Below are 12098 nucleotides of genomic sequence, written 5' to 3'. Positions count from 1 at the left end.
TATAATTTAGGTGGGTTGAAAAGGGGAAACTTCTAAGCAAAGGTGCTGACTTAAGTGATATTGATTACTAAAACTGAGGAAAATTTGAGAAAGTTGGTAATGGAGTTTGGAAGAGTGCGTGATAAGTGTAAGTTATGTGTAAATGTTGGGAGGAGTAAGGTGATGAAGTGCTCACGAGATGGCGTGGGCATCGCGTTGGAAATAAGTTTGAATGGACAGGTGCTGTAAGAAGCTGAAAGCTTTAGGTACTTGGGTTGTGATGTGGCTGCAGCTAGTGGAATGTAGTGCAAGGTATTGCAGAGAGTGAATTAAGGAAGCAAGGTTTTGGGTGAACTGAACTGGAGTAGCAGTGGAACTGAGCAAGTGTGTGGATGAGAGTACTCGGTTGGTTTGGACACAGAGACGATGGATGAGGAGCAAATGTTGCAGAGGATCTGTAGAGCAGAAATAAATGGAAGGAGACCAGGAGGAAGGCCGCAATTGACGTGGATGCATGGTGTTATGAGTGCACTAGAGGAAAGAGGTCTAAACGTAGTGGAAGCTAGAGCTCTTGTTGATGATAGGAATGAGTGGAGAGGTGTTGTGTAAGGATAGTGGGATGTTTGGACGCGTTCTAAGGGATGTGCAGGGCACTTGTATGATGCTGCAGGGGTAAACCAGTGAAAGCTGTCGGGCTCTGCTGTTGAACTAAAGTGTGTTGTGTCACCCTGACCCGAGTGACATAGCTGCTTTCTTGTGTCCCGTTTCATCTGGAGGGACAAAAGCATGACCAACTTAGGTGCCAAGGTGCTTAACTTGTTCGGGTGTTTAGGTTCGCGTGGTCAAATATATATATATATTTTTTTGATGCGTTTGTCTTGCTTTCGGTCACCCCCTTCGAGGGATATGACCAGGGTAGAGATAGATGGACTACTAAAACTGTAATCAAAACAAAGACATTTTTGAACAGTTAAGGTCGTGAGGTGCTGGAGCCCATCCCAGCTATCTTCAAGCAGTGGGCAAGGGACACCATGAACTGGTTGCCAGACAGAAACAGACAACTCACTTGCACATTCACCCATAGGAATAATTTGGACTAGCCAATTAACCTGACATGCATGTTTTTTTTAGGTATGTGGCAGAAGGAAATCTACGCAGGCTTGGGGAGAACATGCAAACTCCGCACTGGGAAACTGGTAGCTGGGTTTTGTCCCATGACCTGAGAACTATGCCACTGACGCGCCAACAACTCAGCCGCCAGTATGACAAGGTATATTTCAAAGACATGTTCATCCTCTACATGCCTCCGTCTCCTCTTTTTAATAACAATGCATTTTTAACAGTAAAGAAATGCCAGAATAAAATGATATGTTTTGTATATGTTTAATACAGATAGCAGCCGGTATACAGAAAAAAATGAATCCCAAAAAAGGCTGAACATACAGGTGTTGCCTTCCCCCCAGTTAAAACATGACAGTTGTTCACATGCTTTAAAACCCTAAAGAAAAAGAAAATCACTTATTTGCTGGACTATAAATCATGAATAGCTGGATTGCTTCAATGGTGCTTTAAAGCTTTCAGCTTCAGAACAAATAATTCTTCTGCAAGAAATGCTTTTAAATTATCAATGAAATGTGATTAATCATCCTAAAAAATAAAAATACATTGGTCCCAGTAACTCACAACACAGCACAAAAGCAACAAAACGATTAAGCCAATCAAAGAAAAAGCTCATCAAGCGTAAATGACAGAGTGGGAAAAAAAACATTTTGGTTCACCTCATGGATACAAATTTAAAGGTTAAATAGAAAAATATACATTCATAGAACTTAACGGATCTACATTTACAGTTTTGGTGCATGGCACTTTCAGAAAACGTGTGCATCCGTGTACCCACAAATGCTTTGAAAGCTTCAGTAAAAATGGGATAGGTGCATGACAGACTTTTCTAAAAGAAATTCATCAATACGATTTCTGCTGTAGAGCATTTCTTAGTATATTTAAAGTGTTTTGGTTTGCAATGTCGCAACATCAGGAAATAAACTGGATGTTAAACAAACGACATGCACATTTAATGCAGTGTATAGAAGTGATGCCTAGCGATACACGTCATTTGTTCTACATTTAAAATCATATTCGAAAATTCTCAAACTGCAAATCATGTTTACCAAATGATATACTATTGCTTTCTCATAGATTTCCCATCTATTTGTATGAGGAAAAACTGCACTCGTGTTACAGTATTATTGAACTGTTTATTGTGATGTCTCACCCCCTCATGTTTATCAGTATAGAACTAAGATATATGAATCTTTGCAGAGGATAAAGCTAGCACAGAGAATGATGACAGAAAACCTTTCTACCCCAGTCATTTTTTAGCAATAAGATTTAGATAGCTAGACTAAAAGGCAAATTCTGCAAAGAGGGTTGCTTTTACATTCCAATAACAAATTTTATACTTTACAATTTGACAGTAATTCTCAACTGGGAGTGCAAAAACTACATCGGTTTCAGTTTTCAGCTTGGGAACTATTTGAGTGCTGCTTTTGACTGCCATCATTTTGTTTCGCAAGGCACCACTCTATTTCAAGTAGTATTTTGAAGAGAGGCTTGAGCAAATTATCCTTAAAATACTAAAACAAACACCTAGTTCTATTGAAATCAAATAACCAGAACCTAATTCTTTTTGTCCCATATTCAAGTAATTACCCTTCGCCAGTGAGATGCTTGCAAACATTCTGTACAATCACAATGAGTATTTATGTTACTCTGGCATTTTATATTTATGTACTTGTCATAATACTGAAAGCTGCTAGTATAATCTTGAAAAATAATACATGCAATATGCTGTCATTTGCTTCCAAATGGCTTGGAGTGTATAGTTTACTTACATAAAGATTTTAAAGTACAGTCCTTGATTAATATTTTTTGTGTGTAAATAGATGTTTTGAAATTAGGATCAGCAGAAGTGGGCACCAAACCAAACAGGATTACCCTCAGTCACAGTTGAAAAGATCTAAACCTAAAAAATAAATACATACACCAAACTAATGTACTATACGAATGACAAAAAAAAATAGACCCATAAATATTAAACAATAGAGATTTTCAATTTCACATGTTTAAAGAGAGCCAATAGCATGGAGCTGTCAGGTGTCCTTCTGGAGTAACTAATGTCCTGCTGGAAGGAAGATATCGTTACGCCATGAATCACAGTAAAGGTTACATTTTACTATTTCTACTAGCAATCGAAAGATCTCCATTTTGCGGGTGCATTTTCCAAACTAGCTTGGGAACACAGCAATTTATACAAACTGCACTTCAAAAACAAGAAAATTCAACAATTGTGAAATACTTTGTCAGAGACCAGCCCATTAAACATTTAAACTGAAAACAAAACAGCAGGATAAAAATGTCAAATAAAATATTGTGTTGCAATTCAAATTTTTAAATATTAAATGGAAGCAGTTAACAGGCCATAAAACTGGCCATCCATTGGGATGCTACAAAGCCAGTCAATAAAAACTACTAACCGAAGAATGCCAGTTCCCTACAAACAAGACTTCATACAATAAATATATTCCATTTCAGTTTATGGAAAAATATTCCTATCAAGCATGGAAAAGGATTCGAACAGTATAAACGACACAAACCTGTTCAAATGCTATAATTTAAAATGATGTAAAGAAATTGGTCTAAAATTAAATGTTTATATAAATACATTTTTATGCCCAATCGATTAAGCCTAACAATTTGGTTGGTACAAGAACAGTGCCTTCCCCCACTAGCTCTAGAAGTTTTGGGGGGAGGCTAAACCTAAAAATTGTGAAAAAGTGCAGGCTAGAGTTTTGAGATTCAAAACCAAAGTCAAATATTGAGACTGGAAAGTCCTACCTTAGATTGGATGCCAAAATAAAATAAAAACAATATATTTTCAAAAAACATTTCAGCCAAAACAAGCTTCAGAACCACAACATTCCTTACTTATGCGTACCTGACGCCGAATCAGTCCAGCAGTATGACTCCGAAAGACAAATGACATTTTCTAACCCATTTCCATGCAGTTATTTGTACCCAAGGAATGCACAGTGTAATAGAACTATTACGCTACATCCATTGAAACACTTTAGCTTCAAATGCTGCTAACTTGTCTCAACACTCAGTGATCTTTGACTAATACCAATTTTTGAAACATGATCGTAACCAGGCTGAGTGAGGAATTTTACAAGTTGTTAAAATATTTTAGTCAAAGTAAAATAAAAATGATTTACTTAATTTAATGAAACTAGTTGATTTGTTTTTAAATAAAGCCCAATATGCATAAAAACTAACGCCTAATTATTGTGCACTTCTCAAACCTCCTGGGGCACAAATCAAGCTGTAATAGTGTCAAAACTCCAGGATGTGCAATATTTGGCTCAATATGAGATCTCGAGTACTGCTAAGGGCAATGTGTTCACCAACACGTTCGAAATACGATAATCACTCCATAAATCTTCAATGCACCATTCAACCAGCGGCGCTTTCCATTACAATTTTAGCACACCCTGTTTAAACTTTCCTCCACTTCGCTGTCCTTGAAACATTCAGAGGGATGCACATTTCAATACATTAAGTTTTAGTTTTCTTTGCCCCTCTAGTTTCCATATTGTAAACATTGAGGTGTTGGCAAAAAAAAATATTTTGAGATAAAATCAGACACTGAAAGGGAACACGATTTTCTTCCCTCAATCTATCTACAATCTAATATTTTGCACAAATGATAATATAATGAGGAAAATACAAAAGATCATCTATGCACATCTCTGGAAATTAGTACGAACGAGTTACGCAGGTGCCCAGATTCTGGCTGCTCAGAGGGTTATCAAGCTTCTCCATGTTGTGGGAGGTTTTGGAGCCATTCTGTGTTGTCACTGACTGTGACAGTGACTGGCTGAACAGTGACTGAATGCGGGCCTCGCTCTCTCTTTGGTCTTGCCCAGACTGGCTGATTGCTATGATCTGATCAGAAAGTGTTTCTCCTTGCGCACTCATCAGCTGACCGCATTCTGTGGAGTGGACAACAGGTTTGGTTCAAAAACATTCGTAGGGCGGGAAAGTGAATTGAAATGTTTGCGATTTATATTTTGACTCCTCCTCTATGAAGTCAGAATCAAATAAACATGACTGTGCATAAAATCACGAATGAATCCCTACAATGCGACAGTCTGTGAAACCGCTACTTTTTTACATGAGTGATTCACAAATATATCAAATTTTACATGTTTCAACATGACTAGGCCACATTTTAGCCCAATATGTCCCGAGACATGACAATAACTATGGTGAAGAGGCTAGTGAAATTTCCAAGGTTATGTTATAATTTACAGAAGGTAGTGTTAAATCAGAGTGTTGAAGGTGATGGCATAAAGGGCATTTGGCTAGGATCAATGTTTTGAGTAGTTGAAAAAAACAGTTTCAAAAGTTTTAAAAGGAATGAATGATTGTGCTGATATCAAACCATGAAGATATATGCAATTTCTTCAAGCGCAAAGATTTGCCAAATATATATCCATAGAAAATTGTTGGAAAATTAAATTGAAGCATTTTGTCTAGCTCATCAAAAAAAAAAAATACTTTAGGAAAATTGTTAAAAATGTGGGCGAGAATTAGTAAATCTGAACTTCATTCTTTCAGCTATCAAATCACTCACCATTCTGAATTCCGAAAATGAATAACCCCGGTTGTTGAGGCTGACTGGGCTGATTGATGGTCCCACCGACTGCAGATTGAAAGAGCGTGTCTGGCTGCTGAACAGGAGACGAGGTGGTTGTCTGGAGGTTGGCCACACCATTTGGTGAAGCAAACAAAGCTGACTGAGTGAGCTCCTGAGACATTGTGCCTTGCATGGATGCCATGTTCTGCTGAGGCATGAAGAGCCCCACGGACTGCTCCTGCCCATTGCTTGTGGTATGTCCGAGTTGCATGGGTTGCTGACCTTGAAACAGCACTTGCTGGCGTGCATCAGTAGGGTTCCCTATGGCCATGGGCTCAGAGTGAACCTGCTGGTTTACTGTCACCATGCTAGCCTGTGAGAAAAGCAGGGAAGCATTCTGGGGCTCTTGGGAAACTAGACTGCTGCTGGTCAAGGGAGGAATCTGGCCCTGATTGCTGAAAAGCATGTTTGAAGTCTGGTCCGGGTTGGGCAGGGAATTGTTACAGAACAGAAGTCCTGACTGCTGTTGTGTTGAAGACAGCGTGTTTGCAGGCGGATGCTGGGAGATGTTCTGAAACAAACAATGCTGCTGATTTGGCTGAGAGAGGGGCTGAGTCTGTGGCGGCTGCTGTTGCTCCATTTGCGCGCCTTGCTGAATCGGAGAGACACGAGATTGACTTTGACCCGCCTGGAACACTGATTGTTGTTCAGGGGCTGATGGTTGCAACGCACTGAGAAAGGCCAATTGCTGCTGTTGGCTACTACTGGTTGGAAGCTGACCAGGTAGAGACGTCTGGGGGAGAAAAAGGCTTGGGGTTGAAGGTTGCTGGTCCGGAGAGGGGAGAGCCGCCATAGGGTTCTGAAAGAGCACTGCCTGAACCTGCTCTGGAGTGTGCGAGTTGTTTTGGTTATGAAACAGACCTGCTTGAGGATCGCGCGTTTCAGCTAAAGGACTAGCGTTGTGGAAACCTGTTGGTGAGGGGTGTGAAGGTGACTGCTGGAGGAAGTTGGTCTGAATGGAGAGCAGATTAGTTGTCTGCTGGAAGAGAGGCGTCTGCTGCTGCTGTTGTTGTGGAGACTGTTGGAAAAGTGAGCCCTGGGACTGAAGAGCACTTTGCGAGGAACCTTGTTGCTCCACATTGCTACACCGCATTTGAATTTGTGATTGGAATAACTGCTGTTGCAGGTCCAACACCTGCTTCTGCTGGTGCTGCTGTTGTTGCTGGAACTGCTGCTGATGAAGTTGCTGGCTTTGGTTCTGTTGGTGCTGCATATGGTGCTGCTGGTTGGCCATTGAGTTGTCGGTCTGATGTGGTAAGTTACTAAACGCTTCAGGTTTCAGTTGTCTAACCGCCTCCTCCAACTGTGCGACTTCATCGGGAGGGAACATAGGCATTTGCTGCTGAGGGCCAAGATCACCACATGGTCTCATTGAGGATCCAGGGTTGTTCACTTGCCTATCTTGCCCATGACTTACTCTTGATTGGATTAAAGTTAGGGACTCTGTATTTTTGAAAACTGGAGCCTCAATTTTCTCGGGTTTACTTGAGCACTGTGTCAATGGTTTCGAAAATTCTCTGTGATCTAAATGGCTTGTAGACAGGTCTGGGTTCTGCTGGGGTGGACACAGTTCCATTGTCTGTGGGCAGAACAAATGAGCAGAACATTAAAATGAGGTTATAGCATATTTTGGAAAAAAAATCTTAAGACTAAAATGACCTTGTAAACTCCAGAAGTTTGGAGGTTGTTGACTTCCATTGGAGTGACATCTTCTTTCTTCACTTGGGGCAACATATGAGACATCAGAACTGTAACAAAATGTTTAGGGAATCTTAACTATCAATTGGTATTTACCTACTTTATTGTTTTCTTAAAGAGGAATTCAACCAAATGTATTTCCTAACAATAATACGTTATATGAACCTCCACTTGTCTAAACATGGTATTTTGATTAACAGTGCATTTGTTGAAAATGAACTAGGAAAAAATCTCCTGCATTCATCTTTCGCTGGGGGGGGACATTTTGCAAGTTTGTATCGAAAGATAATGACATCGAAATTTGCTCAGGCTCAATAAACAACCAATCACGGTTCACCTTCTTTTTGAAGCAGAGACATGATCTGTCATTAAGTGAAATCCAAGCAACACTGATGTCATTATCCCTCAACACAGATATGAATGCACGGCAGCGCAGTGGTTAGTGCGTGTGCCACACAGTTCTGAGGTCATGAGATTGAACCTTCCTGTGTGGAGTTTGCATGTTCTCCCCATGCTTGCATGGGTTTTTTCGGGCACTCCGGTTTCCTCCCACATTCCGAAAACATGCATGTCAGGTGGATTGGCCGGTCCAAATTGTCCCCAGGTGTGAATGAGCGAGTGGGTTGTCTGTCTGTGTGACCTTCGACTGGCTGGCAACCAGTTCAGGGAGTCCCCTGCCCACTGCCCAAAGATAGCTGGGATGGGCTCCAGCACCCCCGCGACCCTACTGAGGATAGGCAGTGCAGATAGTGAATGGATGGATGGATGGACGGATATGAATGAAAACAGGTGGGATCACTCATTATTCGAACACAAAATGGCATGTTTCAACAAGCAGGGTCCAATAAAATGTAATATTGTCTAAAAAACCTTTTGGCTGACTTTTACTTTACAGTTCTAATCCCCAAATACAAAACATCCGCATTTAGTGTTCTTTTTTTAACCACTGCAGAACTCAGTTATGCATGAACAACAGTCTCACCACTAGCTTACTTGATGGCAAACTCTCATTTTCAACACATCAGGCCATTTGATTTTATTCAAGAGAGATTTTCTAGACATCAATTAAATTTAATTCTCAAAACTATAAAATGTATGCCAATTTGTAGGATGAATGTATTTTTCGTAAGTCTCCATCTATAGGCCAGTGTTGCAAAACAACAACCGTTAAAAATGCATTACTTGGGAAAGTTTCCATAAAAACTTTGATAAAACATTTAAAAATGAATTGTCTCTACTTCGATCGTCAAATGGACACGCCTTCACAGGAGAGGATGCCTCTTTCTTCACAAAAAGTTCAGCTTTTGCTGCAACAGAAGGCGTTTAAACAAGATTAAAAAAGTGCACCGTGAGCTCAAAAGGTACATTTTGTTACATCTTTTCGGATCAGCTGAATTACATTGGAAAATCACATGTAGCATATTATTGAGAGAAAAAAAATAAAACCAAAAATTACCCGAATCTGGATTGTAAGTGAATGATTGAACATCGTGGGATCTCCCAGCGTTGGTCACCACGTAGACACCCACACACACAGCAGAGGTAATGCTTTGGTTCCGGTAAGGTGGAACCTTCACTATCAAATGATTCTACGTGCACAACATGAAATAAAACATACATGAATAAATATTATATATATATCTATATATATATATATATATATATTTAGCATATGATCAATGTATTGGTATCTTATACAAGTGTATTTTCGAAAGCATTTTCTAACAGCACGGCTGATTATTTACACCATTACTGAACATGATAAAATCATTTTGCCGTAAGGGAGAAGAACCTTATTTAACAACCGGGAAATATTTTTAAGGTCTGTCACCAAATCTGAGGACATTCTTTACTGTCGTACTACACAATCCAATTGACATAGCTTGAGCAGTAACATATTTGGAAGCCTCCATTATATTTGTCCGATCAAAAGTCGAATCGTTAAAAAAAGAAAATAGTTTAATTGATGAGAATATAAATAAATATTTTTGTTTCTCGTGAATATTTAATACAGTTTTTCTTAAATAGTCATTCTTATTGTCTGAGCTATTTGAACATGAATTTGTCTCTAAGCTTAAACAGTTTTTTTTACTTTAAAAAAAGTCGATAAAAATTCGAATAATGGGGAATGACCCATACAAAGCCTCATGTAAATAAAATTGCAATATTTTTAGGCCTATTTTAAGCTGTCAGTTTTGTTACATTACAAATATAATCATCGGAAAATTAAATGTTTGTTAAAAATATTTTGTACAGGGTATGTAATACTATTTCTATGAATTCCATGTTGTTTTTGTTTATCTTTGAATTAGTTATTTTCACCATGCGTGTTAATGTTTGTTAACTGAAAACTATGGTATTTTTATCCCAAAGGAATTATCTCGTTAAATAAAAGCTGTTAAGCAGTAAATGACGAAGGATTTGTTCATTTTGTTCTTTAGGACCGCTTTGTTTACAAGAGTAAAGGTCAAACCTAAGTGTTGAAATACACCTCCAAGACTGGGGAATTAGGTCACAATACAAAGAAAGCACTCAAACCTTTGAACCAGCAGCCATTCAAGATGATTACAACCAAACAAATCTCAAGTGGCTGGCACTTAGCTTGTGTGCCACAAATTACTTGTTTTAAATAAAACCTAAACATTAAGTCTAACCTGGTGAAAATAATCCATATCAATTTCTGCCTCAGCCTTCCAAGACGTTTCATCTGAAAAAAAGATGGTTCTTGAATTGAAAATGTTAAAAATAGCATCAGTTTATTTGTAAAAGCAGGAGTCCTTACCAGAGATATTCTCTTGAAAAATGACCTTAGCGTCTTTCAGAAAATTCTTGCCAATGATGAAGAGCTCTTCCTTGCCCCTCACTGAGCAACAATGCAATGATTTCTTCAGGATCTCGGGAACCCCTGCCGGCTGAGCTGTTGGCACAGTAGGTAACGAAAAAACTGAATTTCTTGAAATGAAAAGCAGCCTAACTAGTAAGGAGCACATTTGCTGATCATAAGAAATTTTCCGTCTGAAACATAAAATTGTCAGTTTTGGTATTCGAGTTGTAGAACTTGTTTATTGGGCTTATGTTGTGCCTAAACAAATATTGTAAATTATAAATTCAGGGCATTGATTTTGCAGTTATTTTCAACATTCCCCCCAGAATATATGACAAGAAATGTAAAGTTAGATTATAGATGTCAATTTACAATGTGACTCCTAGTTCTAAAAAATTCGTTATTCTTTGATTCAATTTCTGACTGAAATACAATGGTACCACCCAATCTGTGAATTCATACACAGCACATACTATGTGTGGAAAGCTACAACTGTGTTGCGTGTTCGCTCACCTTGAACTACGTCCTAATTCTATTGTTTTGTCCTTCCTTTAATTCCTCCCTTGTCGGTTCTACGGAATAAATTTTCTTATGCCGGTAAACGTCTTTCCTGTTTATAAAGCCAACCACAACCTTATAATGTTTATCACACATTACGAAAGGATAAAAAGGAATTTACTCAATGTCTCAAAAGTTTACATTAGACCAATCTTCTTAAAACTGACAGCTAATTTTATGTCATCAATTAGTGCAAATGGGAAAGGGTTGTATTTGCATTAAACTAAATAACATGTTATTACCATTGTACTACTACGTAATTTGGTTTTAATTATAAACAGTGGGGGGAAAAATAGACAGAGTCAACCAGAAAACATCTTCCTCAAAAAGGGCTAATTTAAAAAAGATGTATTCAGAGTTATTAGGAATTGTTCACGTATGTAAAGACCCTGACCATGATAATGTTTTCTATGCTATGTACAAAACGGATAGTAAAACACTTTCTATACATCTTTTACATTGTTTAAAATTTCAAACCTCCCAGGAAATTACAACAACCCATCACTAATTTTGTCGTTGGGTACCGTTCTGGTGAACCCTGTAATGGTCTATAAACGGGAGATTCCTGGGTAAAATGTGATAAATGTGTTCATATATTCACCTCTGTCTAGTTCAATTTACAAGGACATGAACAAAGCTCAACTTACTGCAAAGGATGGAAGATGACAGGGTTTGGAGTGTGAGCACAGAACCGTCAGGGCGCGGTATGTTCACGCGAAAAACGAGCCTCGCACGGGTGCTCTTCTTCTTTGATCCTGCCACCCCAATACGAGCCTCCACATCGGCATTTCGGAGCTTCAAAATTCCAACACAGTCCACACTGCAAAAAAGGTTACGGTCAAATTTGGGAAAACATGTAGAATATGTTATAACTACAACTGTTTGTCTGTTAATCAAGACTGAAAATTAGTTGGATTTGAATTACATTGTTATTTCACCAGTAAGCATTTTTCCTAGTTCAACACTTCTCAAAAAACAAATGATTTCTACTCCAATAACCCTTTTAAATTAATCTGCTGTTATCAGGGAAAAGAATGCAGAGTTTCAGAGCCACAGCAACGACCGGCAGGCTCAAGGACAGCTTCTTCCATCAGACTGTCAGGACTCTGAACGCTCTGCCTCTCCTAACCCCTCTCACCATTCTGCTTTCTACCAAACCAATGTAAAATTGCTCTATTTAGATTCCAGCTATTCTTTTGCACATGTTTTAAATATTACATATTTTTATATTTTTCATGTGCATGATTTGTTTCTTTTTTGACCTTGCTGCTATCTGTTATTTAT

At 38.7% G+C, this 12098-nt stretch overlaps 1 protein-coding gene across 7 annotated transcripts in view; it reads right to left on the bottom strand.

Moving 5' to 3' along the window:
* Nucleotides 1-3520: 3520 nt before the first annotated feature.
* The window catches only part of nfat5b (nuclear factor of activated T cells 5b), a 38526-nt gene continuing 29948 nt past the window's right edge, over nt 3521-12098 (bottom strand). For 5 of the 7 annotated variants that reach the window (XM_088334454.1, XM_088334459.1, XM_088334457.1 and 2 more), the window contains 8 exons: nt 11462-11634; nt 10215-10349; nt 10087-10139; nt 8889-9021; nt 8671-8739; nt 7394-7482; nt 5672-7313; nt 3521-5027 (listed from right to left, as the gene is read on the bottom strand). In XM_088334454.1, coding sequence (XP_088190580.1) covers nt 4792-5027; nt 5672-7313; nt 7394-7482; nt 8671-8739; nt 8889-9021; nt 10087-10139; nt 10215-10349; nt 11462-11634 — 2530 coding nt within the window. In that variant the 3' untranslated portion in view covers nt 3521-4791. The remainder of the gene's footprint in view (nt 5028-5671; nt 7314-7393; nt 7483-8670; nt 8740-8888; nt 9022-10086; nt 10140-10214; nt 10350-11461; nt 11635-12098) is intronic. The other 2 variants (XM_088334456.1, XM_088334455.1) reach the window with 2 other exon arrangements.

The sequence above is a fragment of the Urocampus carinirostris genome, chromosome 4 (genome assembly GCF_059441175.1).
Source record: "Urocampus carinirostris isolate Australia breed hairy pipefish chromosome 4, RoL_Ucar_1.0, whole genome shotgun sequence".
Lineage (NCBI taxonomy): Eukaryota > Metazoa > Chordata > Actinopteri > Syngnathiformes > Syngnathidae > Urocampus > Urocampus carinirostris.
This window is presented reverse-complemented; position numbering and strand designations above follow the sequence as displayed.